Source organism: Copidosoma floridanum, unplaced genomic scaffold (genome assembly GCF_036245765.1).
Source record: "Copidosoma floridanum isolate Cflo_tuat_1 unplaced genomic scaffold, Cflo_Japanese_pri ptg000012l, whole genome shotgun sequence".
NCBI lineage: Eukaryota > Metazoa > Arthropoda > Insecta > Hymenoptera > Encyrtidae > Copidosoma > Copidosoma floridanum.
Genome location: NW_028321889.1, coordinates 6,129,345 through 6,153,774, shown reverse-complemented (window position 1 = coordinate 6,153,774; position 24,430 = coordinate 6,129,345). Strand labels below are relative to the sequence as shown.

Genomic DNA, 24,430 nt, shown 5'->3' with positions numbered 1-24,430 from the left:
TATATTTATTTGCGGTATAACAAGCGCAAGGTGCTTTCAACAAAGTATACATATATAGCCTTGGTGACGCGATTTATCGGGTCGGATTAACGCGCAATGTCGGGTGGGTCGAAATATATATTCATGCGCGCAAATCCAAAGTGTTGTACGTGACGCGGGTTTTCCGAAAAATGCTGCTAGACGCGAGGTATAAAAATTTCGCACTTTTCGCGCTGTCGGGAATAAGTGGTGTTCGCGAGGGAGGAGAAAAATTCGGAAAAAAGTAATACATCCTTCGTGATGCGAACGTGAACACGCGGTAGTACATCGACAGTCAATAAAAGCCATTTGCCTGACTACACACGGACCTGTACTACTTGCACTTGTATCGCGTGTGAAAATATTTTCAGCAACCCTTTGAGAGAGATGACGTCGAAGAAGCATCTGTCGGCGCGAATAAAAGTGATTCACCCGTATCTCATGAGAAAAAGAAATATTGTTTAATTGAAAAGTATTTTATTTTTGGGTGTACCAATATGTAACAATGGAATTTTAGCTAAAGCACCTTTTTTGGAATTCGATGGGCTGACAAAGACTCACAAGGTACAAGGGATTTTTTAAAGGTGTATATGATTTTACACTATTCTAGGGTGCGGATGAAAATTTAATTTTTTTTTATTTTCAAATTGAATGAAAAATATGACGGTTCCCGAGAAAAAACGAGTGAAAACTTTAACTTTCCCGAAAAAAAAAAAAAAAGAAGAAAGTAATCAAGAAAATGTGGTTGATACGAAAATGCACACATGTGTCCATGAAGCGTGAATTTCATCCTGCATCAAAAACCCCCCACCCGGCATCGCCCGTTTTCGCGGCGTTGATCAAAACAATCCCTCCCGCAAATAAACAGCCAACCGCGCCAGAGCGAGCGCATAATCCGTCTAATCAAATTCGCGGGGTGGAGGTAAAATGCAAATTTCTCGCGCTGTGGGTGTAATTTACAAGAGGCGGACGAAATTTATGGGCGCATTTTGATTTCTCGCATGCGAGCGAGTGCGTGGTGCAGAAGACCTTTCCTCCACCCTTCTGTTTACGAGAAGGACCCGCTCCTGCGGATCGGATGATGTGTGTGTCATCTGTACACGTCTGATGAGGAAATGATACCGGATTTTTATGGCGATCGTTTGGGGAAAAAATTTCCGCTCGAATGTATAGTTGGATAACTTTTTCACTTTGGACTTTTATTGGTACAGAAACGAAGTAGCTCGGCGGGAGCTTTCAAAAGTTGCGAATTTCATTAAACTCCCCTCGGAACGAGTATATAGAGTGGTGGTGCACAAAAAAATCGGAAGTGGGTTTGGTTGTTTTTTTTATTTTTCCTTTTTCCCAAATGGATTTGGAAAGATAAATATTGCACGGTGGAACGAATTTTTTTCAGAGATGCCGCGCGAGTGGGAAGTTTGTGATCGATTTTGATGTCTGGATAAGCTTCGTACATTTTTATTCGTGTACACACACACTTTGAACAATGAAAATTGATTTTCAATAGCTGCATATTATACGAAATGGAGTGTCACGTATGGGATGAAAAGTATTCGCAGTTTTCATTCATTTTTCTCGAGCGTAAAAATAATACAACGAAACTGCTCATTTACACGACTCATCGAGATCCGTGTGGTCGAAATATGCCTATACCACGTCGATGTAGATTAAACTCTTTATTCCTCCATAAATCTGATTCCACAGAGTCTCGGCACATAAAGAGACGCTTCACGCTCGGCACATCCGATAGAACCGTCGTCCCAATTTTAATATCTCCCCGCGCCCTTTTTTTTTTTCATTTATAAGGAGACTAAAAAAAAATTTCCCTCGTCTAATTTTAAATACGACTTTCATCCAACGAGTCTCCCCTTTCAAGAACAAGTTAGCTCGGAATCTGAAATTCAGCGCTACGCCTCATAAAACTCGCATTCGTAAAAATTGCCACTCAAACTCCCACCTTTCACCTGCAGAGTCGCTCGGTGTGAGCGAAAAAGGCGCGTCGAACTCCCATCCCCCTCCTCTACCGCGCTATACCAATACGTACTATTTTTCAAAAGAAATGTCTGAGGATGCAAATCCATGCGCGAATGGTAATTTGAAAAGTTTTTCCCTATGCGCAACAATTCCTTTGCACCTACCTTCGCATTATGCGCAAAAAACAAAAGAGCACACGGTGCCGGAAACGCGAAAAGCTCGGACGCGGCGTACAGTCGCAGAGCTTGTAAAATTGGATTCCAAGTTTTCGGTTCCCGTAAACGGGTGCAAGGTTTTTTCGAGCCCCCCCTTCCCTTAAATGTGTGGGCGACAGCTGATGCCTTTTTGGCGCGGTGGAGTGCAATATCATCCGAAATCGATTAGAAGTAGTTTTTGTAAGCGAATAGAGGAGAATTCGACGAAGCCTTTTTTTTTTTTCTTATGTATTTACGAGCAAGCACGCATACCTGCGTACATACAGGATTTGGTATTGCTAAGCGACTCGAAAAAATGCAATATTCCTTTTTCCTCAAAATTCATCGAAAATCCTGTGTAAAAGCGAATGCAGTGCATCGCGGGACAGTGAAGTTGAAAAAAAAGACAGCCAAGCGCGTTGCTATTCATGTACACTGCATCGATTCATGCAAAAACTTTTTGGGAAAACCCTCGTCGATCCTTTCATCCGCACTCCACGTAGCTCCATTGGCCGAAAAAATTAAATATATACCCATACCCCATTCGGAGGATAAACAGTGCATCTAACCGTTAACTTGATGGAAATTGAATTATACATACCCTCGGTAAAAACGCGCGCGTACATCAAAGAGGGCCAATTTTCATTATGCGGTGTACAACGGGTGCGCGGCAATCCCGAAACTCCCGATGATCGAAAGACACACAGTTTCATTTTATAAAAACATCACCAACTTCGCTATCCCCTGTACCCACTTCATCGCGCTCGCAAACAACAAACAGGAGTGCGGGGCTAGGGGAGTCCGGTGTTTCCCATTTTCCCGTCCGACACTCCAACGTATCGCTCAACTCGGCGTTTCCCGATGAATGGATACACCGTACAATATACAAATGGATGTATACTACAGCAGAGCAAACAGACGGACAAATTGTTCGGGCGGACGCGCCGTTTATCCGAGAGACAGAGACGGAGAACAGTTGAAGGACACACACACACACTTGTAACTTTCAACGCTCGCTAGCTTCCTTCCTTCCTTCCTTCCGTCGTAAGCACGATGACGGACACCAGGTGTGTTCTCGTTTGGTTATCATATGTTTATATACTCCTACCAACGGAGACGCTATACATACGCAGGTCGTTTCACCGAATGGAGCTAATTGCGATATGGGTGTGGGGAAGTTCAATGGGTTTTTACGATTCGGAGGGTGAGGGTACTAAAAAGTTCATTATTAGTTGACGCTCGCGCGTGCACATGTATAAGCGACGTCCAATTAAAATTTCCTCTGTTTCCTTTCCCTCCCCCCCCCTCCGTTTTTTTTCCCCGTTGAACGAGGACGTGTACCATTGGCTATTGTCGAGGTCGATCGACCAAACACCGAAAAATTAGTTTCCCCCTCGTGAACGATATCCCACAGCTCTCGGACAATAGATACGGCGTGTACATGTAAGGTTGGGGGGAAATACGTATGTTTATTCGGTTGGGCGCAGGTGTGCACGTACCCCGTGGAGGAGCAACAAATTGCTCCACTCTCTCGTTCTCCCTCGTCTTGGAGCTATTATCGTTAAAGATTTATCGCCGTCGACGGCGGCTTTGTGCACCCACCCCCTGGCTGCCCGTGAACTCGCTAATTTACAAACTCGAGAGCGAGCTGCCTCCGTTAACAGCCGAACGGCTCTGGCTATACTTGCCCCCCCCCCCTCGAGTTTCTCCCCTTTCGCGCGACCTCCTTTTTACACTCGAGGGTTTTGTGTGAAACGCGTGCCTGCAGCTAGGGGTATATGTATGTAAGGTTGGGGGGCACCGAATGCGTTGACTGATTGCGCGATTACCGCCCCACTGGCTCCGGGGACTTTTATGAACTTTTGGGAATCACGATGATCTAGAGTCACCCTTTGTTTCGGTGAATGTGATTTGTACGACTTTTCTCTCTTTTTTTTCCCCACTTTATGAGAACACGTCACACGCTACAGCCGTTCTCTACTCGTGCGACAGTTTTTCATCATTGATTGGTAATCAATGTAAATTCGCATAAATTCCAAGAGTCTCTCTTTGTGACTATAGCGAAATTAAATTTTTTAATTTCGATATCGACTGAAAAGTTCATTTCACAGATATTTTAGATGCCACTGTTTGAGGTATCGAAAAACAACATATCCGTTTTGTTCACTTGCTCCTTTACGTTAAAATACATTATTGACGCTCGTACATTGGCAATCGTTTTGAAATGACGATGCATCACTCAATTCCCTTGATCAGCTATATAACTGTCTCGTTTTGAGGGTCGCTAAAAAAATCAAGGGACCACACTCACAAAGATAACAAGAGAATCAACTCCCGCGTAATTTCTCGGGCAAAAGAGTCTTCAAACGCAGACGAGTGGGAGCCATTATCAGCTTACCCCGTGCCCGCGAACCTCGTTATCCCCGAGCGTTATTTTCCTCCCGAAGCGAGTGGAAAAATACGAGAATCGTTGAAGGAGAAGAGGAAGAAAAAAAAAAAAAAAAAAAAATAGGAAACGCTCGCGGTGTCAAGTTCCGCGGGGCTCGATTCATTGCGCGCACTATATTACCGTCCCTCGTTACAATTAAAGAGTTGGCGTATTATTATTATAACTATTTAATGAGAGCGCGATGTTGGTTTTTTCAATGGACGTGGTTAATTATTTTTCCTTTTTTCCCCGATGGATCGAGTCGGGGTTTATGTTGTGGAATTTCAATTTTTCGCGCTCGTCCGACGCGGCGAGCGCAGTGTTGCCGAATGAGAGATACTTACTTTTATTTTATATGACTCAGCATCGTCGCGATATCCAAATTATTGCGAGCAAATGTTCCCCACCGGCGAGACGTTCTTATCGCGTTGTAGGTTAAGCTTTCGAATTTTGTTTGTTTACTTTTTGGGTAGGGACGGTGCTTACCTCAATTGTTTATCTCATTGGCTAGACAAAACAATTGACGGAACAAAAAGTGGGAAGCTGATAGCGAGAGTGTATTTTCAGCTGTAATCATCGCTACTGGGAAATAACGATAGTGACGTAAAAATCTGTTGCACCAAGCACCTACATAGGAAGTACACTGAAAGACAATGATTGATTACGATAGTGTTTATAAAAGCGTTGGATTCACCATTGAAAATAATATTATAAAAGGAGACCCGAAACCGTACTGCATGAAAACGAGCAACTTGGGAAAAGTCATCCTGGATGTGTTGAACAGTGACTTGGAACATGTGTCGCAGGTAATTTTTTTTTTTTTTTTTTTCGAGACTGTGAGTTTTTATATTAATAGCAAGAGAGACGATAAAAACTATAAATATATTTTTGGTTTAATCCTTATCAGCTACAATGTTAGAAAAGTTGGATTTTGCATTCGATTTTTTACTAATAAATTTTTAATTTAATATTAGTTTGAAAAGATGATAGAGTGCCCTTGTGTGGTGTCAGATTCAAAAGTACAAATAACTTGTATCCTTACAGCAATTGGTACTTTGATTTTAAATTTCGTGGTGAATCTCACTAGTTGTTCGTGTGGTAAATAGGTTTTCTATGCTCCAAATTTTTTAAATAACCAAACTACTATAATAATATAACTGAGTGAAAAATGTCCCCAATCCCCCTCCTCCCAGCAAGAAGCGATCAATTAATTTCACGTTGGCATCGCGTTACGTAAATCAATGAATATTACATTTAGGCGGCAAATAAGTACCCGCAAAGTCATCAAACTTTGAAAAGTCCAATAAGGAAAAAAAAAGAAAGAAATTCACACCCTCTTATAAATTGTGTTATGGTATGCAGATCGATGCGGAGACGGGAAGACAAACGACGTTCGCGGAGATGAAAGATCGTAGCGTTCGGTGCGCATTATGGCTGAAAAAGCAGGGAATCGGCAACGGAGACGTAGTTTCGGTCTGCACGGACAACACACTCGACGCGTACATCCCCGAATTGGCGACCCTTTACATCGGCGCCACGTACAATCCCTGGCACCACGACGTCGCATTGAGTATATAAAGTCACACGAAAATCCTTACTTCGGGGCAGTTTGGAGACGGTTAAAGTTTCTTTTTCACCGACTTTGAAAAAAAGGAGAGCATGGCCACCAAATGAGGCCCAAATTTTGTTTGGATTCGATCAAACCTTCGAACGTACCTCTACTCTATATTTTGTTGGCCAAAACCAGCTAGTTGCCGAGTAAAGACAGCTAAATAAAACTTTCAACGATCTCCGGACCGCCCTCGAGTGTCCAGCACATCGATGACAATTCCCTCGAAAAACTACCCTGTACAGAGCCAGCGAGGCACCTGATGCAACTGGTACGCCCGAGGGTGATGTTCAGCTGCGAGAGCGCAGTGGCCACCCTCCAGGAAGCCGCGAAGCTGGAAAACGTCGAGGTGAAGATCATCTCGCTCGACGACTCCTCCCAAGCCCTCGACGCCACACTACTCGAGCAGTCGTCGGAGGAGGTGGACAGCTTCGTCCCTCCGGAGGTGGAAAACCCCACTACGGCACCAGCGCTGATCGTCTTCTCATCTGGCTCCGGTGGCCGGCCCAAGGGCATCCTGCACTCGTACCACGCCTTCGCGAGGAACATCCTCCGGTTCGCCCGACTACCGGAAAAGTCGGACGTCATGCTGTGGTACACCTCGCCCTATTGGCTCACCGCGGTCTACTTTGGCCTGCAGCTCATCCTCCTGGGAGCGAAAAGACTCCTCCACGCCACCTTCGAGCCCACGGAGACTCGCCGGGTCGTCGAGAGGCACAAAGTCACGATTGCACTCACACACTGATCCGAAACAATTGACACTTGACGTTGTTTATGGGAAAGGCTCGTTGTTGCTGTGTCCGTAGGTGTCGTGGCTTTTCCTGACGACGGACCTGATAAACGTGCTCAACAAATCGGGCGTCCTCGAGCGCCACTGTCCAGCCTCGTTGAGGACCGTCCAGACCGGCGGCTCGAAGATCAGTCGCGAGGTCTTCGAGGCCTTCCAGAGCCGCCTGCCCGGTGTCCTCGTCCTCCAAGGCTACGGTAATATATACATCTACGCGCTCTTTGACATATGCGAGGTGGTGGTTCTTGAGTCGTAGTCGAGTGTTGCGAAGAAGAAGAAATGCATCAAAAAGAACTGTTTGCAAAAGGGATGTGCGAGCTGGGAGGCACGGCGACGATGCAGAACGAGGGTCGGAAGCGGGTCGACTCGGCCGGCTTCGTGATTGAGCACGTACAGGTGAAGATCGTTGATTTGGCAACGGGTTGGGTCCTCGGGGCTAACCAGGCCGGGGAGTTGCGCTGCAAGTCGCCGACGATGATGCTCGGTTACTACGGGGACGGCAAAGCTACCGAGGAGGCGATCGATGACGAGGGTGAGTTTCTTTTTTTTCTTTTGTCTCCTTTTGATGAAACGAGTGCAGTACTCGCTGGTTTGTTGTTAGTTATCTTTGGATCCGCTTTAATGTAGGCGCCGTTTGTCTTGTGTGTATATTATAACAGCGAGTGTTGGTAATAGCTATACTGGAAGCGAGTAAATTTTGCACGATGAAAATAATTTGTCGTTAATGGCAAAAGGTTGGCTACGCTCGGGCGACAAGGCTTACTACGACGGGGACGGCGAGGTGTTTATCGTCGAAAGATTGAAGCAGGTAATGAAGTTTCGGGCTTATCACGTTTCCCCGACGGAGATCGAGGAAGCTCTGCTGGGCCATCCGGCTGTTGCGGAAGTGGCCGTGGTGCCGTTGCCCCAAGAATTGGACGGCGAGCGACCCATGGCCTTCGTAGCCAAAGCACCCGGTAGCGAGGTACGGTGTACATAACGCGATAAGCATGTCGATGTGTGACATGTATGGGACGAGGTCGGTTTTTTTTTTTTGCTTCCTCCCCTTATAGTCTGCAGTTAAGTTGCAAGTTTTTTCCAAATTGTATAGCTCAAGTATCAAGTTCTAAACAAAATAATTAATTTCTGTCTCGTGATTTTTATGTTTATTTTGAAGAAAAAAAAACATCCTCCAGCCAAATTTTGAACTTTCTTCAGTTACTCGTAGGCTTGATGAATTTTCACTTGATAGCAATAACACAGTCCTCAGCACTAAAGATACTGTATCGAATAAGCTATTTTATGCGAAATGTTTGCCATATTTTCTAATTTTTTAACATTCTGCTTTTTGTGCAAATTATTTTTTGTAATACTACATATCATTAACTAATATAACTGGACTTTGTATCAACGTTAAAAATGTGTATTTTGTATGTACATTAATGGATCTCAATGATTGCAGGTGACGGAGGAAGAGTTGGTCGACTTGAGCGCCACACTCGGGGAGTACAAGAAACTCTGGGGGGGGAGTGAAATTTTTGAAGGAACTGCCCCACACGCCGTCCGGAAAAATCGCCAGGGCGGAACTGATGGAAATGGCCAAGAGCTTGGCCGGAAAGTGATATCAGCTCTTGAGTCTGCATATGTTTTGAATACCTTTTTTTGTTGTTTATGTACGTGCATCTCGAATGGAAATACATATCGATGAGAAGGGCTGCGCACTCTAAAGTCTCGATAAAAAGCCCCAAATATTTTCAAGTTTTTTTGCAGCCATTAAAAGACTTCGGGAGACTCCAATCAAGACTTGGATGACTTTGAAATCTTTCAGTAGACTTTCGAGGTCTTTCGTGAACTTTTTGCAGTTCTTATAAAGACTTTATGGGGGCATTAAATGACTTTGAAGTCTTTTTGAGACTATTGCAGTCTTTTAAAGAGTGATGAAAAATTCTAGATGACTTTGAATCTTTCGGGGACCATAAAAGTCTTCACGTGACCTTAAATGACTTTTCCCACCTTTTTTTCAATGACTTGAAAAGTACGTAACCCCTCGTATCGATGACACAAAGTACCATTTGCAACTCAGTTTTCCTTCATGACAAGCATCCCATTAATTTAAAGTACACGAATTGGCTCGCGTGTAGCCAGTATTGATAACAGCAAAAGCGCGAGTTTTTCGTTCAAATACTAGCCAAGATATGGCAGAAGCCATCAGCACGATTGGGCGTCCATGTAGGTTTTTCGAGGGCATCTATAAAATTATTGATGGAAAAACACGTCCCCCGATCTCCGCCAGCGCTGACATAAGAAACGCGGCCCCTCCCCCCCCCGCACACGCACAAACAGAGTATATCTCTTACATTATTTCGTCTGGCAGTCGTCCCGGTGACGCGCAAACTCTGCCGGGGCTTCAATCCCGCAGATTCGCCATTAATGGAAATGCCCTCGATATAAACCACCCCCTGTCGCTTCACATAGCGACGGCAGGGGAAAAAAAAAATTGGCGACGACGAGCAGTCGATCCCAAAAAATTCAGCGGCCACTTTCGACTATTGGTCAAAAACAACAACAGCGGCGTTTCAATGAGGCCGTCATTTGGATTCTCGCGCAAATAACGGCGCCGTGAATACAGTCCCAGGGTGCTTTTAAGAGGCCGCGTAGCCGATAAATTCGAAGCGAGAGCGCCAGGGCATCGCGTATAAAAACACGTGGGTACATGGACGTACGCACAGAGGAAGAGTAAAAAAAAAAAAAAAAAAGAGAAAACTTGATATCAACACAAATCTACATCGGCGTCCAATTACCGTTGGCGCGCGTCCAAGAAACGGGGGATGCGAAAAATAAATGCGTGCACTCCGCGTGACGCCGGGCGTTTGGAAGTGGAAAAAAAAAAAAGAATGGGGGAAGGAGAGAGATTTGTTGCGCATTCGGGAGCTCAATTCTGGTTTTTTATCGCGGTAAATTGGTATCATTGCAAATCAAAGGATGGATACAGTGCAAACATTCATAGACAAGGTTTATTGCGCTTGAGGTGGACGATAACTGATTTTTCCAGAGCTCCGACGCCTTTATTCGTCAACTCGGTTATACCTGGCACAGTTCCCGTTTCGTCCCCCTCTCCCCTTCGAAAGATTCCTCCAATAAAGGTAATGAAAGGAAATAAAAATAAAAAGTGCACCTGGATAATATGAAAATTAAATTTTCGCTCGGAGGCAAATTAATGTAACGACGAATAAAAAAAAACAACTCTTGGGGAGGGAAAAAAAGGCCCGCCTCCTCATTCGAAATCCCAAACCACGGGAAAATATGCGTCTGACCCTTGGTAAAAACACAGTCGAGCGTCCCGATTTGAGTTTCTTCGCTTTAAGCGTAAAAACTACGAAAATCCTAAGAGGGCAATCAAAGTATTCATTGAAAATACGCGCTATTTCTACTATCCGGGCACCCTTGCAGCTTAACTTGGCCAAAAAATGTGTCGGGATGGAGGTACTCACTCTTGAGCGCCTCGTCGAGACCCTTGAGCCGGCCAATGACCGCGGCCAGCTGCGTCTTGTTAGCAATGGACTCGTTCTCCTTTTTCTCGCTGAGCACGCGGTTGATTTTGCGCTCGGCTTCGCGATCCTTGGCCTCCAGCGCCTCTCGCAAGTGGTCCGCGTGCACCTGCGCTTGGAGCTTCAACTGCTTGCGCATCTCGTCGTCCAGCTGCTTGCGGATTTCCAGCATCTGAAACGAGAGGGGGGAAAAAAAAATCGAGAGTCAAAAATACGACTTGTCCTCCTGAATGGCAAAAACCTCCGTCCAAAGGGGAAGGGTGTTTGCGCGAAACTCCAAATTGCGAAGGGTAAACGCTTCGAGTCGCTGCAGCTGTTGCCAGATATACCGTACAATGGGATAAAAGCTCTCGTTGGGCCAAGTGTGTTTTTAGAAATTCAAATGCTTCCCGTGACTCCGCGAGCAGAGGGACAAGTATTATCTCTCTATCTCCCTTACGTTCACGAGCGGATGCGATTTTAGAGTGCCTCTACCGGCATCGTTGGAGGAGATACTGTTGTATAAATTATACGTTTGAAATTAGCCTCCGGGTCTCAAGAGTGCACATACTTGTGATTTTCAGAAGGTAAGTAGAATGACGTTGTGTAATAAACTGTTGATGGAATTCCGAAATTTCGGGCAACTCGAGAGTAGAGTAATCGTGCCATTTCTCAGATGCGGCGAAAAAAAAAAAGAAAAAAGGGGGGGAAACAAATGGACAGCAAAGGATGATCGAAAGCGACATTTCATGGAGGACTAGGCGGGAGACGAGCTCACCCCAGGGGAAAAAAGTTGGCCTAATTGTCAAGTGACCCAGCGCCGCGTTATGCGGCTCTCTTTCGCTGTGCCCCCCGCACGTTTGTCCGTCCGCCACGTCGTCCCGTCCTCTTAATGCAGAGGCACACGGCGAGCCAACCACAACATGAGGGGCAACTCTGTTGTACAGGATTGGGGTGACGTTTTTTCACGCGTTCACGCGGCAAATTTACAGTAAACTTATTTTTACCATTTAATTGATGGACGGACATTTTTTACTGTGCAAACAACAAAAAATATTATACAAGTGGTTAAAGAATCTGCAAACAACCAAGTTGTACCGGTAATTATACCATTGTAGCTCGGTATTTTTTTGTTACTTTTTGTCTTAGTGTGCGCATAACTCTATACAGGTATACGCGGGGCTTCAAGAAGAAACACTTGAAAATGCGGAATTAAATTTCGAGCTCGAGAAGTTAATGCCGATAGCAGGTTGTACCATCATCCGCACAAAGTAAAAGCCGAGTTTGCACAGCTACCGGAGCTTATACGAGCAACTTCCTACAATCCACTTGCAAACGTAGAGTGAGAGAGCTTTTGCGCGATGTGTTTCAATTTGAGCGGCGATTAACGGAGCTTCGGAATTTTTTAGCCATCGATCAAACTGGTGTTATGATTATTTAATTATTTAATGGCGAATTGGATGCATCAATCGTCGGTCCGGTTACCTTGGCGGAGCCCGAAAGGGCACAAGAGAGAGTTCGGGGGAACATTGAGTTCCCAAATGGACCACCGACAAACTTTGCTCTTTGCCCCCCGACAGGCAAACCCGACCCTCTCTCTGCACTGTATACTCCACCTTCCAAGTTTCAATAAAAAGTACATGTATGTAGTGCAGGTGCGACTCGCAAAGACTGGGCGCACTCAACGAGCTAATAAAGCCGGAGGAAACAGAAAAAAAAAAAAAAAAAAGCTCGACAAGGCTACAGACTCCTCGACCGGGGTGTTAACCGAAAGCTACAATTGAATCTCACCTAATCGGTATTATAAAAGACACAACAACGCGATAATTTATTACTCATCAACCCTCCACCCTTTGAAAACATTTTCATTTTCGACTCGTTAACTTTTAGCGAGCGCTATGATGACCTCCTTTCCCACGTTTATGCCAACAATATACTCGTAGGGAGGAACGAACAACGCCGTTTTAATAACCCGCATCGCTCGCGATAATCATAATCATAACAATAATAATTTCCTTTACCCGCCCCGGCGCTGATATACATTTGGCCGCGGGTATGCTAATTTCTTTTTGGGGGGTAATCGCGGACCTTCGAGTTCATTTTACGCTGCTTATCTCGGGTTAGCATCCGTTTTTTTTTTTTTTTTTGAATATATAATACGGGAAGGTTTTATCTCTACGGCCAAAAAGGTGATTTTTGGTATCGCGTTTTTCGCCTCGTTGGGGTTCAACGGCGCGCGTAACTTTACCATATACATCGAATCATCGTTGCATCCCGGAGGGGGTACGGGACAAACGTTTATAGGATAAAAGTGATTGTAGGTATACGTGTATACAATCGCACAATCGACTTACGTAACGTACAGTACAGATGCTCCAAAAGGATACAACGCCTCGGTAGAGGTCCGAGGAGGGAAATTGATTTACCTTTATACCACTGATCTCGTTTATCCACTCCCGCTTCGCAACTTCGCTCCAATTCTCGCTCTTTGTCTACATACAGACGCTTTTGTTTAGCCGCGGGTTGCGCAATGTTTTCGTATTGCGGTTGAAAATAATCACGAGCGGGGGCTTCCCGCGCAGTCGGCACTTTTTTTTCATCGAGAACGTGTAATGCGAGAATTTACAGGGTGTCATTTAACACCGGAGCATACGTGCGTACGAAAATTATTCACTGCGCGTTATCGCCGGTAAAATGTAAATATTGGCCCAATTGTCGGGGGAAATATTTATTTCGCACAAACGAGCTCGCCTGGGATTTTCCAGGGAAGGGGGGGGGGGAGGGTTTTATCAAGAAGGTTCGCGGCGACGTTTGGTTAATCGCGCGGGGGTAAATTTACCCGGACCGAATTTTCGGCGAGAGGTGTCGTATATATACTGCACGTGCATAATTTTTCATCGGCCGCGTTCTGGGCTAATCGGATTTATCTCCCTTTCGCGCGAATAACGCCGTTACTTTCCGAAAATTACCGCGCGTCCGGTATTAACAAGCGGTAAAAAAATTACAAGTGCTATTAGTTGTAATTGCTGTTTTTCATGAGATACGCGGGAGTACCATGAGTATACGTGCTTTTTAAATCGACCAAGTTATTGTATACCATGACCAATTACTTTTTTTTTGCTTGTATGAAACACAAAACATTTTCATCGCAGGTTTAATACAACTGCGTTATCTTATACGTGATGAATGTTTGTGTTGAATATATTTTGCAAAAACTTCAGCATTGCATGTGAATATACTGCACAGTAGCGAAATTCAGATTTTTCACTTGTCTATACAGAAATGTAATCGTATCAAATAGTTTGCGCTATAATTAGGTGAAAGCAAGAAAAGCCGATAGCTATATAATTGAATCGAAACGCTTATGAAAACACGCGTGCCGTGCATACCCAATACCGTCGATGAAAGGAAAAAAAAACAATCCAGTTAACGGAGCAAACGAGAACAAAAGCGCTAATAGCATTATAGTACCTACCAAACGAACGAGGGTATGTACATATACATACACAAGCCGAGTTTTTCAAGCTGTTGCCCGGATTCCGTTGTTAAGTCGGCCTCGCGGAAAAAAAAATACAATAATCGCGTTGCCCTTTTACAAGCGAACGCAAAACTCCCCTTTCTCTCTCTCCACTGGTTTGCCAAAGTTTTAATTAGCAAAGTGACATCTCAAACGCCACGCGTCGATGCCTACCTCATACGCTCGTTCAGTCGCGAGTTTTCTTAATTAAATGGACGCGAGATCTCTCCTCGACTCTTTTGGCAATAAATTGTCAACATCCTCTTTGAGACTATAAAGGTACTTTTCCCCTTGGATATTCTTGCGACTCTATATTCATGCCTTGCCCAGCACAAAGGTGTCCTCCGCCTTCCCCGGGGGAGTGTATGTAATATAAGATGTCTGAATGCACGCGAAAAACGCAAAGAAGATGCGCTACGTTATTTATGAAAATGAAAAGGATGAGGAAAAAAAAAAAAAAAAAAAAAAAAAAAGGAATTGCGACCCACTTGCTCGCGGGAAAAAAGTGCGATACCGCATGCAGGATATTACAAGGAGCGTGGATTTGCGTTGTTTAGTACAGAAGTATAAATTGAGAATTTTTTTTTTGTCCATTCGCTCGGCAAATCTCGTTTGTGTATTTATTCGTTCGCAAGTAATCCAATTTACGAGCAAATACAAAAAGAAACCCGCGGGCAGGTGCAGCTGATATTGTATTATAGGGAAAACTCCGAAAAATAAGTTGAAACGCGGGTGAGTGAAAAAATATACCAGACGGCGTTGGAAGGAAATTTACGAGCGCGAAGTGTGTATCCGTATGGGTAGCACCTCTTCTCGTAAATTTTTTTTTTTTTTTTTTCCAGAGCGTCGTCACTGGGTATAATGTAATACAGTCCGAGAGCCTCGCGTGTAAGGTAAGACACGCGGGAGTTTCCGTGATCAAATTTTTTTGAGATTTTTCACGCTGAGCGAGAAAATTTCCATGCGTCAATGGGAGCCAATGTTATTCACACGATCAACACAGAGAGCCAAATTTGCACACGAAAATGCATTACATGTTTGTAAAATCGCAACCAACGATTATTGCACAATTTCACATGTGCTTGACATCACACAAGCACCGAACGAGGACGAGTGGGTGGAAGAAAAAAAAAAAAAAATCTTTACCCCCGAAAGATAAATCGAGGCGGCTCGAAAAAGTCTCGAGTGTATGAGAGCGTATATATTACAGTAGTTCTACTTTCTTCGCTGCATATATGCATGTTGTACATTGCGCTTCCTCTTCTCCTCCCTCGTGCTTGAACGCGCGGCGAGACGTGTGCTCATTTATGCGCAAAAAGACGAGAGGAGCTTCTCCGGGGACTCTTATTCTCGCGCCGTTTGACGCGACGAAGCTGGGGAATGACGCTGTTGTAACGTATATTCACCAAAGAGTGAAAGTGATAGGGAGGACCCGACAGCTTTTGCTCGGGTATATATGAAGGATGTCACGGGACACGTGCTGCGAGTAAGTGGTTCGTGTATGCACGAAGTCGAGAGTGCGAGATTTTTTTTCCCTCGTTTTAATGCTATGCTAACGGGAAACAAAATTTTTTTTTTTTGCTCTACAGTATCTTGCAGCTCCGTGGAGTTGTGTCATATTGAATATTCACTTTTTTTTTTGGTACTTTTGCAAATTGCACGATAACAATTTCGGAATATAATAAATGTAGGTCAATACGTCATGGGAAGGGAGGATCGACTGCGACGTTTAAAGTTAGCCGTGTACTCAAAGTTTTTACCAAAACTTTACCGTCAAAAAACAAAAACACGTCCGGAGAGGTTATCGCTGGTGAACTGCCACAAATCACGTCAAAAGTGGAGCGATCACAATGAGAGTGGAAAAAAAAAGTTAGAGGTAAAGTGGAAAAGGACGGAAGCTACCCTAGGACGTTCGAGTCTTCGAGATTTGTCGAATGGCCCTCTCGTTCATTGTTTGTTGTCCTCTGCAGCGACAAAAGAAAGTAGCCCGGCTGGATCGCCACCTTGGGCTTACCTTGTCGATTTTTGCTAGAGAAAAGCTTGCTACTCGATAAGAGTAGAAGAAAAAAAAAAAAAAAAAAAAAACAAGCCAGAAAAGTATCTTTTGCAGTGGAGAAAAAAAAGAGAGAGATGACGAAACGCGAGCGTAGAGGAAAAACGTAGCGGGGCTAAAGAGATAATACGCGGGAAATATTGGCATGGCTCCAAATGGAAATAGATAAAAAATCAGGGCTCCCTTCGTGTGTACCTAGACCATCGAGCCCTTCTCTTTTGATACTTGAAAACGTGGCTTGTACAGTAGAATTTTTCGAGCTGTAAAGCTTTATCTGAACATCACGCTCACTTTTTATGTATTGGCATTGATTATTTAGCTGAGGATCGAGATGTTTTGCATCCCCGAGTCCTGCTTTGCAAACGTTGAGATTTCTTTTTCGTAATATAATAAATGAAATACCGTTTTTCCATTAGCTCATTGAATACTGAAAGCAAAATTAGCTTTGACCAACCTTTTTGTTGAAATCTTCTTGGAACGCTATTTTCTCTTTGGAAACCTCGAGGGCTATAGCTTCGTGGATTTTTTCCTGATCACCCTCCGATCTTAAGGCGGATTTTATTTTGGCATCAGCAATAGTCTGAAAATTAAAAAAAAAACAAAAAAAAACAAAAAAATTAATATGACATCCATACACATGAGGGCCAAATAGTACCCGAGTCTCGGAAGTTTTTGTGGTATTCTTTGAAGAAATCAAATATTCACCTGCATTTTCTCCAACTCTTTCTGTAAGAATGCTACTTTATGGTACATATGGAGAACAAATAGATCAAAGGCTTCATCCGACACTGTCAGCTTTTTGTCGTTGATATTGATGTTGGGGAAAAGGATGTGTAGCTCCTCGTTGAACTTTTCTCGCGCTATTTTCAAGCTCTTCCAGTACTTTTCGGAAATATTTGCATTGGCTACCTCTTGGTCAAACTTTTTTTTGGCAGCGTCCACATCCGATAAGATTTTATTGATGTTCCGCCTCGCTATTGTTTTCTGACCAACGGACGCGTCGCGTGCGTCGTCGATCGAGCTACCCAACTTTTTCAAGGCCTCAACGGCTTCATCCGCCTTCTTTTCAGCTACTGCCAGGGCTGCTGTTCTCTTGTCTTGGGCTGACTTTAATCTAATGGAAAATAATTATTTACTTTAGCCTGAGAAAGCTTCAGATATGTATCTAATATATCAAAGATACAAACCTGTCCCAAATTTTGGGTCCCAACTCGGCGTCAGAACTTTCTACAACGTTCGTCACATCCTTGTTGTAATCTTGAACAGCACATGCCGCATCGTGGAAAGATTTGATAGCAGTAGCAGCAAGCTCTCCGGCATACTTTTCCAATTCGGTCAAATCAGATGCTATCGATTTTTGTTGCTCCGAGGGCTTCTCTACTACTGTATCTGCGGGTTTTTTCTCTGAAACTAGATGGAAATTAATAGTTTGAATATTATTGAGAATTTCAAGGCAACCAGTTAATAAAAAAGCATGATTGTTTTGAACGTACCAACTTCAATTTTTTCTCCTCTATCTTTACTTAACCGAATTTCTGGTGGTGGTTTAAGTGGAGGAGGTTGCAATATTGGTGCTGCAAAACCTGGTTTGGGAGCTAAACACACACATAAATGCCACGGGTCAGCCGTTATTTTTAGTGAAAACTTTTAATTACAGTCAAGTAGTTGTAAATTTGTAAAAATAAATTTAACTATTAGAAAAGACTTTTATGAACATCAACACTCTTCAACGTTTTATGTAGTATTATCAAAAAGTTTTTTTAAACATCAAAGTGGAATTGTTAGAGATTTAGTTAACTTGGATAAAATAAACATTAATAAATTGGTAAAGATAAAAGGAAAGGAAAATGGATAAGGATAATGGCTCACGTTTATACTCTTTAATGTTAAAACAATCTACTGTTTTTTTAAAATGACCTTCTTTTGAACTGGAACCTCCAAATATGAATGCCAAAATTCTAAAATATTGAGCAAATGTGAGCTTAAGAAAACAAAACAATAGAATATCGTAAAATATTTTTATACTCACTTTTCTTTTAATGAAGTAAAGAAATTGAGTAACATTTCGAAATACGATGCCTCTTCTTGAAAAATGATTTTGATGGCATTATCTGTTCCTGGAACCCAATTTTCAAGTGTTTCTCTAAAGTCGGAGTCATTATGAGCATATGCCAGTATCCCAAATGCTCCAATAGTAACAGTTCCAAATGCTACGAGGGTTCCGGCACCTCCTCGTGATCGTCCACTGAAAGATACATTGTGCTATTAGTTTGCTAAATTGTATGAAAAGTTTTTTTAATAATGTTCCATTCATCCAGGGACCAAGGAAATGGTCAAGATATTGAATTGCTAGTACATCAAGGAGTGTCGCACATGGAATAACGAGTACTGGACCATTTGGACTGCTTTGACAGGAAAATACGATTCAAGGGATAAACAGACTATAACCTATAATAAATAGCTTTTATTCCCTACCTTCTTTCATCAGAGTAATATCTATGTCCTGATAATCTAGATGTAAATGCAACATCGTTGAGCAGCCTAGAAACACACCTCCTTGATTACTATGATTTTTAAAACGTACTGCAAAAATGCTTATTCACTTTTATTTATGATTAACATTTAAATCGACAAATAGCATTGCTGTAACATAAAATTTTCACTCAGAACTTAAACAAAAAAACATAACCTGCTCCTACATAAAAAAACAAAGATTCAAGTGACAGTTCTTGATAGAAAATCACTACAACACTATTAAAAATTTCAACAAAAGTTCACAGAACATCCATACAGTTCAGTCTATTGTCCCCACTAGCAATTAGAGGCACAATTTCAAGAAAAATCACTGCACTGACAGCTGACACCTGATACAGCACAACAGCCCGCGGATGATGATGACCAAAGCTTACCTGTCATTGCACTTGGCTTTTGATCGCGTCTCGTAGCACCTGGCAGTTAGATAAATCCTTTCGTAGCCGTGTTTTTTGATCTGCAAGCAAACGCAGAAAAAAATCACATGAGTCGTGAACTTTCACGGCTTATAATAAGAAATGACAACACACAACAACAGTGTCGAAATTATGTAAGCTATCTTGACACGCGACACACACATATATCCACGGTGCAGCCTTAGCGGGTCAAACAATCAATGACAACCGTATAGCATCTCCCGAGCTCTGCTTTTTAACTCATGAACTCGACAACAAAGCCACAACGAGCCTGAATGGGCTTAATTTAGCACCGGAAACGCGGCGAAAACATCACACGCGTCCTACGCCCGTCCCGATCGACCAAGTGAACCACGTCCTGGCAAGCCCCAGCTCATCGAGGCACAGATTCCTGGGCACGACTTACCCGATTGAGGTTGAGGCCGTTAACGGGGAATTTCAGTCCAACGCGGTACATCGTTAACAGTGACGAGGAGGATGACGACGACGACGTCGGCCGGTGTTGCTTGAGGTGGTCGCCTCTGATCTTCGGTGGCGGCTGCTGTCCTCGATAAGGTTAGTTAGAGTATATATTATATTGCGTTGTGTGTGTATACATAGATATACTTGTACGCGCTACGGCAAGGAAGGAACGTTCGGGTTCGAGTGGAGAAAAAATAAAAACAGCTGTGATCAATTTAGATTGTCTGCTTCGCTGCGTAAGCGTTGACACCGCGGTCAGTGATGCTGCGGATATTCGGTAACGCGCTCAGAGGTAATTTTTGATCGTTTTTGTGGTGATGCAGTGTTTGTGATTTATGAGGACGTCAAGCGTTATATTTCGAAATGACCCAGGGGTAGACTTGACGATTTCAATGAGGGTTTCTTGAAGATGTTTTGGAAAGGTGTAGGGGTTAGGTTGACAGAGGAAAATGGTTCGCGGTCCGCGAGAGTTCGGTGTGCTCGCTTGGCGCGACTTTTAAATGCCACATTGGGAAGGTTGGAGTATTCCCGGTATACTGACAATATATGTCTTGGCTTTCAATTATAACAATAGGGAATTGAAGTTGAAAATGATAAAACAAATGAGAGTATACACATCATGAATATGTATTTTTATTTGTTTCAATTACTTTTTAGATGGCGCAAAGAGAGTGGCTACTGTAGCTTCCTTACCTCTTACTGCTTCCATTGAAGTTGGGCTTATTTCAAGACAGTCCAGGTATCTCGGTTCATTTACAAAACAACTACAGTTGTCAAATAATTTTTTAGGAAATAGTCTGAGTACTAGTCTACTTAGGTACGCATTTAAGATTTGTCTTACTATATTTTGTTTGTGTATTCATATCTCATGAATAACGAATTTTTTCAGTGAGCAAATAAGCCAGCCAGTGCTTACTAGTGTCAGGCATGGTTCTGGCATAAAAAAACAGAGACTCATTATTCCCCCTAAAAATAAATGTGTCTACTTTTCTCTGAAAAATGGCAAAAGGATAACTAACAAGGATGTTGTCAAGCGGTTTTATAGATTAAACTGGTAAGTTGACTTTATTGTATAACTTATATATAAACACTTAACCTTTGAAACGGTAGAGAAAAAATTTCTGAACAAATAAATATTTACAGGGGAATATGGATTAGAACAATCGCCGGTCGTCATAAGCATCTGTGGAGAAAATCTCCTAGCAGGAGACAGAGATCAAAGTGGCACGTCTTTACCAACTCCACGCAGTCTTTTATGTTGGATAAAATGGTCACAAAATTCTGGAAGCGCCCCAAATACTATGTCGACGATCCTTACGAACCTTATCACACGCGCAATGAGTTTTCCCTTACTAGGAAGGTTCCAAGGCCATTAGATTAGTTACTTTTAAAAATATTTTGTTCATTTAGAGTTAACACAATTAAATAAATTATATTTGTTTTATATTAAGAAATGTCCATCTCATTTTTTAAATCGTACATACAAACAAGATTACAATTTAGTGTGTTTCAACAAATTTCGACAAGAGAGTAACTAAACAATGTTTTTATCTTCTAAATACGATAAGAAATTAAGCGTCATTTTGTAATTATTATTTTTTATTCGTAATTGTTATTAAAAATAATTTTGATGCCTTTTGTAAAGATAAGGTATTTTTTATTTTTTTAAATAATACTCATCATTTAAGATTCTCTTACAATTAGATTATCATCCACAAGGTCAAGCAAAAAATTTAATTGAAGCTGTCTGCAATATGTTTTTGATTATAATTGCAGAAGATCAAAAAAACTAATTGATTTGCACATTTTTTATTTAAAAAGAGATTAATTATAAGTGTATTGTAATAGCTGCCGAATCAGCAGTTTCTTACATCGGAATCAAATAATACTGATATTCATTTATTCATAGTCTTCTGTAAAGCAGATTCCTCACATATTATTTACTCGATATTTAATAAAAAATCAAACCATTGATCAATTGGGAACTGATCTGTAAGTAAAAATACATAAATTGTTAGAATTTAATGGACTTTTCCATTATATTTTCAGCTCACGTCGTCAATGAACATTTCCCTTAAGAACCTCATGCATACCAGGTACCGTTTTATCAAGTACTTCAACTTTTTTCATAGGGTTTCTCATTCGTGACAACTGAAGTAAGTAAAATCAACTCAAAATTCCAGTAAACTTTTTGAAAAAAAGAAAATTCTGTCAATGTGATAAGTTTCGATGAATGATGAAAAAATCTGCAATTGTTTTTTTTTTTTTTTTTTTTTAATATATTATATTATATTATATTTTTTTTAAATATAATGTTGGAAAATTATATCAAGTTAAAGCAGTGAACGCATGTTTTTCTTGATTTCCCATAATTTTCACCCTTTGTAAGAAAAAATGAAAAAAAGAGAGGAATTGAGAGAAACGCAAATAATAAGGTGGGACACTGGTTTTTAACAGAAGTGTTTAAAATAAAAACAAAAAATATGTACGCACCAGCAAGTCACTCACGTCCTACTTACCTCACTTACCTGTAGGTACGGATTGGTGAGCTACTACAACGTAGCAAACTATTCAAACCGAGTCCGTCCACGTGGGTGACTGTAGACTTACGTCATGAGCCGGTGTGCACACATCTCTGACAATGAATAAAAATTTGGTCTATATATGAGGCTCTTTTACCGTCAAGCTTGAATCAGATGGCGCCAGGGCACGTCGCGGCTGTCATACTTACACACCGTCAAATTTACAGTTGTGTATTGTGTCCGTGAGCCTATCTGTGTGATGAGCAAAGCAGAAGACATAACCTTTGTAAATGATTGCTGTTGTTTGCAGACAATTTTTGTTTGCATTTACGTTTAAAGATAGTAGGAAAAATGAAGTGCAGTGTAATATCCTGCGATAAGAAAGTGAAATTTAAATTTCCTTCTGATAGTGTGATAAAAAAAAAGTGGCTCGAAGCAATTGGGAGACCAACATTTTTGCCGCTCCCAAGTCATGGCTTACCTGTCCACGAGTTCTGCTTTTCTTTCACTGACTCTTGCTCCTTTCCCTTTTAAAAGCTTTTTCAATTCTGAAACTTTTAAGCTCCCATAATATTCTTTCTTGTCTTCCTTATTCATTTCAAAATTTCAAATATTGCGCTTTACCACTACACTTTAATTTCCTATGTACATACAATACTGAAAAGTAATGTTGTGTGAGTGAGACGGCCATGACAGCCGCGACGTGCCCTGGCGCCATCTGATTCAAGCTTGACGGTAAAAGAGCCTCATACTAACCAGAGACTTTTTCGCCACATGCGGGAGCGAATCGGAGAAACAGCGATCGGATCAAGGAATCGTTGGGAGAATTGAAAGTGGATGCATCCGGCGGAAAAATCGTTTTTCTAATCAACACTCAACTTTTTTTTTCGTTTTAACCCTTCGGTATTTCACAAACGACGATATTCATGAATTTTGGCGAATAGTGTTAACCGTATGCCGCCACGCGGTCGGAGATTCAGTTATACTATCATGTCAGCATTTACAATGCTGCTGTGTATTGTCCATCCGTTGTCGATAACCAATAATACAAGTAATAATGATAATATAAGTATAAACGTATATAGTATTGACTTTCCTCGATAATGTAGGTAACCGGTAATCACAACAATAAAACACTGCAGTATACCTATATGTGGCAACAGGCAAGGACTTACAAACTTCCCTATAAACGGAAATAAAGCTTAATTGGTTGCAGTAAATAATTGTTATAATTTTCTTTAATTCCAATTAGTATTACCCTGAATTTACGGCTGGATTTAAAAATTTCATAAACCACACCCACTACATTTTTTTTGTTCAAACCTTTTTTTTTTAAATATGACTAATCAGTTTATGAGTACAAAAAATCGCTTGGTAAAAATTATTATATGAGCTTTGCACCTGCTAAGGTGTTTTGTTTGTGTATTATTATTATTATTATTATTATTATTATTATTATTATTATTATTATTATTATTATGATAATTAAATTTATTATTCTACAAAGAAGCGATTGATCCCAACTACATGATGTAGTGAGAAAAATAAACAGTAGAAGATGTAGATTGAAGCATCAGTTAGAAAAAAGGAAAGAGTTATTGATGTTGCATGTTTTTCGCATAAAACACACGTTATAACACCATGCACCAAAAAAGTTGTAAAAAAAAGAAATAAAAAGTTCTTAGTCCATAGCAATACCACAAACACACGTACACAGCCAAAACGTAACCTTCTGAATGATGTATGGATTGAAAACTTTAATATTACTGCAGTGGGTCTGACGTAATTGACTTCCTATTTTTTTTTTTTTTTCATAACACTATACAAAAACCTTGAAAAAAAACATCTTTTTTTTTTTTAATAATAATTTTTCTTAAAAAAAAAAAACCCATAATCTGCCTCATACGGCAATAATCTCAAGTATATATATTATACTGTATCCATGAAAATTTGAATTTACAAGATAAGCATCGATGCCCACACATGCACGTGTCTACCGTGTCATTAAACGTCATTATCCGCGTCTGCTCCGAAACTCTCATCTCCCAAAACACATAAAATCTGGCAGGAAAGTTGATCCCCCGCCCAAAAAACTTGCACAGAAAAAAAAAAAAAAAAAAAAAAACGTATCCGTCGCAGCATCTTTGCAAATATCCTTGAAATTTGAAAAAACTCACACCCATAAGTAAGTACCAGACGTAAAAACGGGACGTAAACTCGTGACGGATAAAAAAAACACCTCCCTTCTTTTTTCCCCCTACTTATAGGTACCGCCTCTATCCAAAACGCGTGAGTAAAACAGCCGAAAAGAACGAGCCGCAAGAAAAGAGGAGAGAAAAGACACGGCAGAAGAGAGAGAGAGAGAGAGAGAGAGAGTTTTACTATATACTCGCACAGTATACGCAACACCAC

The 24,430-nt window shown here is 41.6% G+C and overlaps 3 protein-coding genes across 3 annotated transcripts in view; 2 read left to right on the top strand and 1 right to left on the bottom strand.

Moving 5' to 3' along the window:
- The window catches only part of Mitofilin (inner membrane mitochondrial protein mitofilin), a 28,054-nt gene extending 8,473 nt beyond the window's left edge, over nucleotides 1-19,581 (bottom strand). The window contains exons 1-10 of the mRNA XM_014347885.2: nucleotides 19,441-19,581; nucleotides 18,996-19,075; nucleotides 18,562-18,642; nucleotides 18,116-18,331; nucleotides 18,004-18,044; nucleotides 17,580-17,681; nucleotides 17,274-17,496; nucleotides 16,792-17,200; nucleotides 16,541-16,666; nucleotides 10,481-10,709 (exon numbers count right to left, since the gene is read on the bottom strand). Coding sequence (XP_014203371.2) covers nucleotides 10,481-10,709; nucleotides 16,541-16,666; nucleotides 16,792-17,200; nucleotides 17,274-17,496; nucleotides 17,580-17,681; nucleotides 18,004-18,044; nucleotides 18,116-18,331; nucleotides 18,562-18,642; nucleotides 18,996-19,075; nucleotides 19,441-19,491 — 1,558 coding nt within the window. The 5' untranslated portion in view covers nucleotides 19,492-19,581. The remainder of the gene's footprint in view (nucleotides 1-10,480; nucleotides 10,710-16,540; nucleotides 16,667-16,791; nucleotides 17,201-17,273; nucleotides 17,497-17,579; nucleotides 17,682-18,003; nucleotides 18,045-18,115; nucleotides 18,332-18,561; nucleotides 18,643-18,995; nucleotides 19,076-19,440) is intronic.
- Nucleotides 5,149-8,611, top strand: LOC149375126 (luciferin 4-monooxygenase-like). Its single transcript, XM_089590382.1, is given in 8 exon segments — nucleotides 5,149-5,420; nucleotides 5,977-6,184; nucleotides 6,469-6,944; nucleotides 7,030-7,207; nucleotides 7,318-7,542; nucleotides 7,745-7,974; nucleotides 8,452-8,511; nucleotides 8,513-8,611. Coding segments are annotated over 8 exon segments (1,629 nt in total). The 5' UTR covers nucleotides 5,149-5,267.
- A 142-nt stretch (nucleotides 19,582-19,723) lies between the features above and the next one.
- Nucleotides 19,724-21,097, top strand: mRpL35 (mitochondrial ribosomal protein L35). Its single transcript, XM_014364576.2, has 4 exons — nucleotides 19,724-19,788; nucleotides 20,154-20,313; nucleotides 20,386-20,550; nucleotides 20,640-21,097. The coding sequence occupies exons 1-4, from the start codon at nucleotides 19,758-19,760 to the stop codon at nucleotides 20,875-20,877; spliced, it is 594 nt and encodes a 197-aa protein (XP_014220062.2). The 5' UTR covers nucleotides 19,724-19,757; the 3' UTR covers nucleotides 20,878-21,097.
- Nucleotides 21,098-24,430: the final 3,333 nt, after the last annotated feature.

Coding starts and splice junctions, on each gene's coding strand:
- mRpL35 (XM_014364576.2), top strand. CDS start 19,758: ATGCTGCGGATATTCGGTAACGCGCTCAGAG. Junction 19,789..20,153: donor ATTCGGTAACGCGCTCAGAG/GTAATTTTTGAT, acceptor ATTACTTTTTAG/ATGGCGCAAAGAGAGTGGCT. Junction 20,314..20,385: donor CTGAGTACTAGTCTACTTAG/GTACGCATTTAA, acceptor GAATTTTTTCAG/TGAGCAAATAAGCCAGCCAG.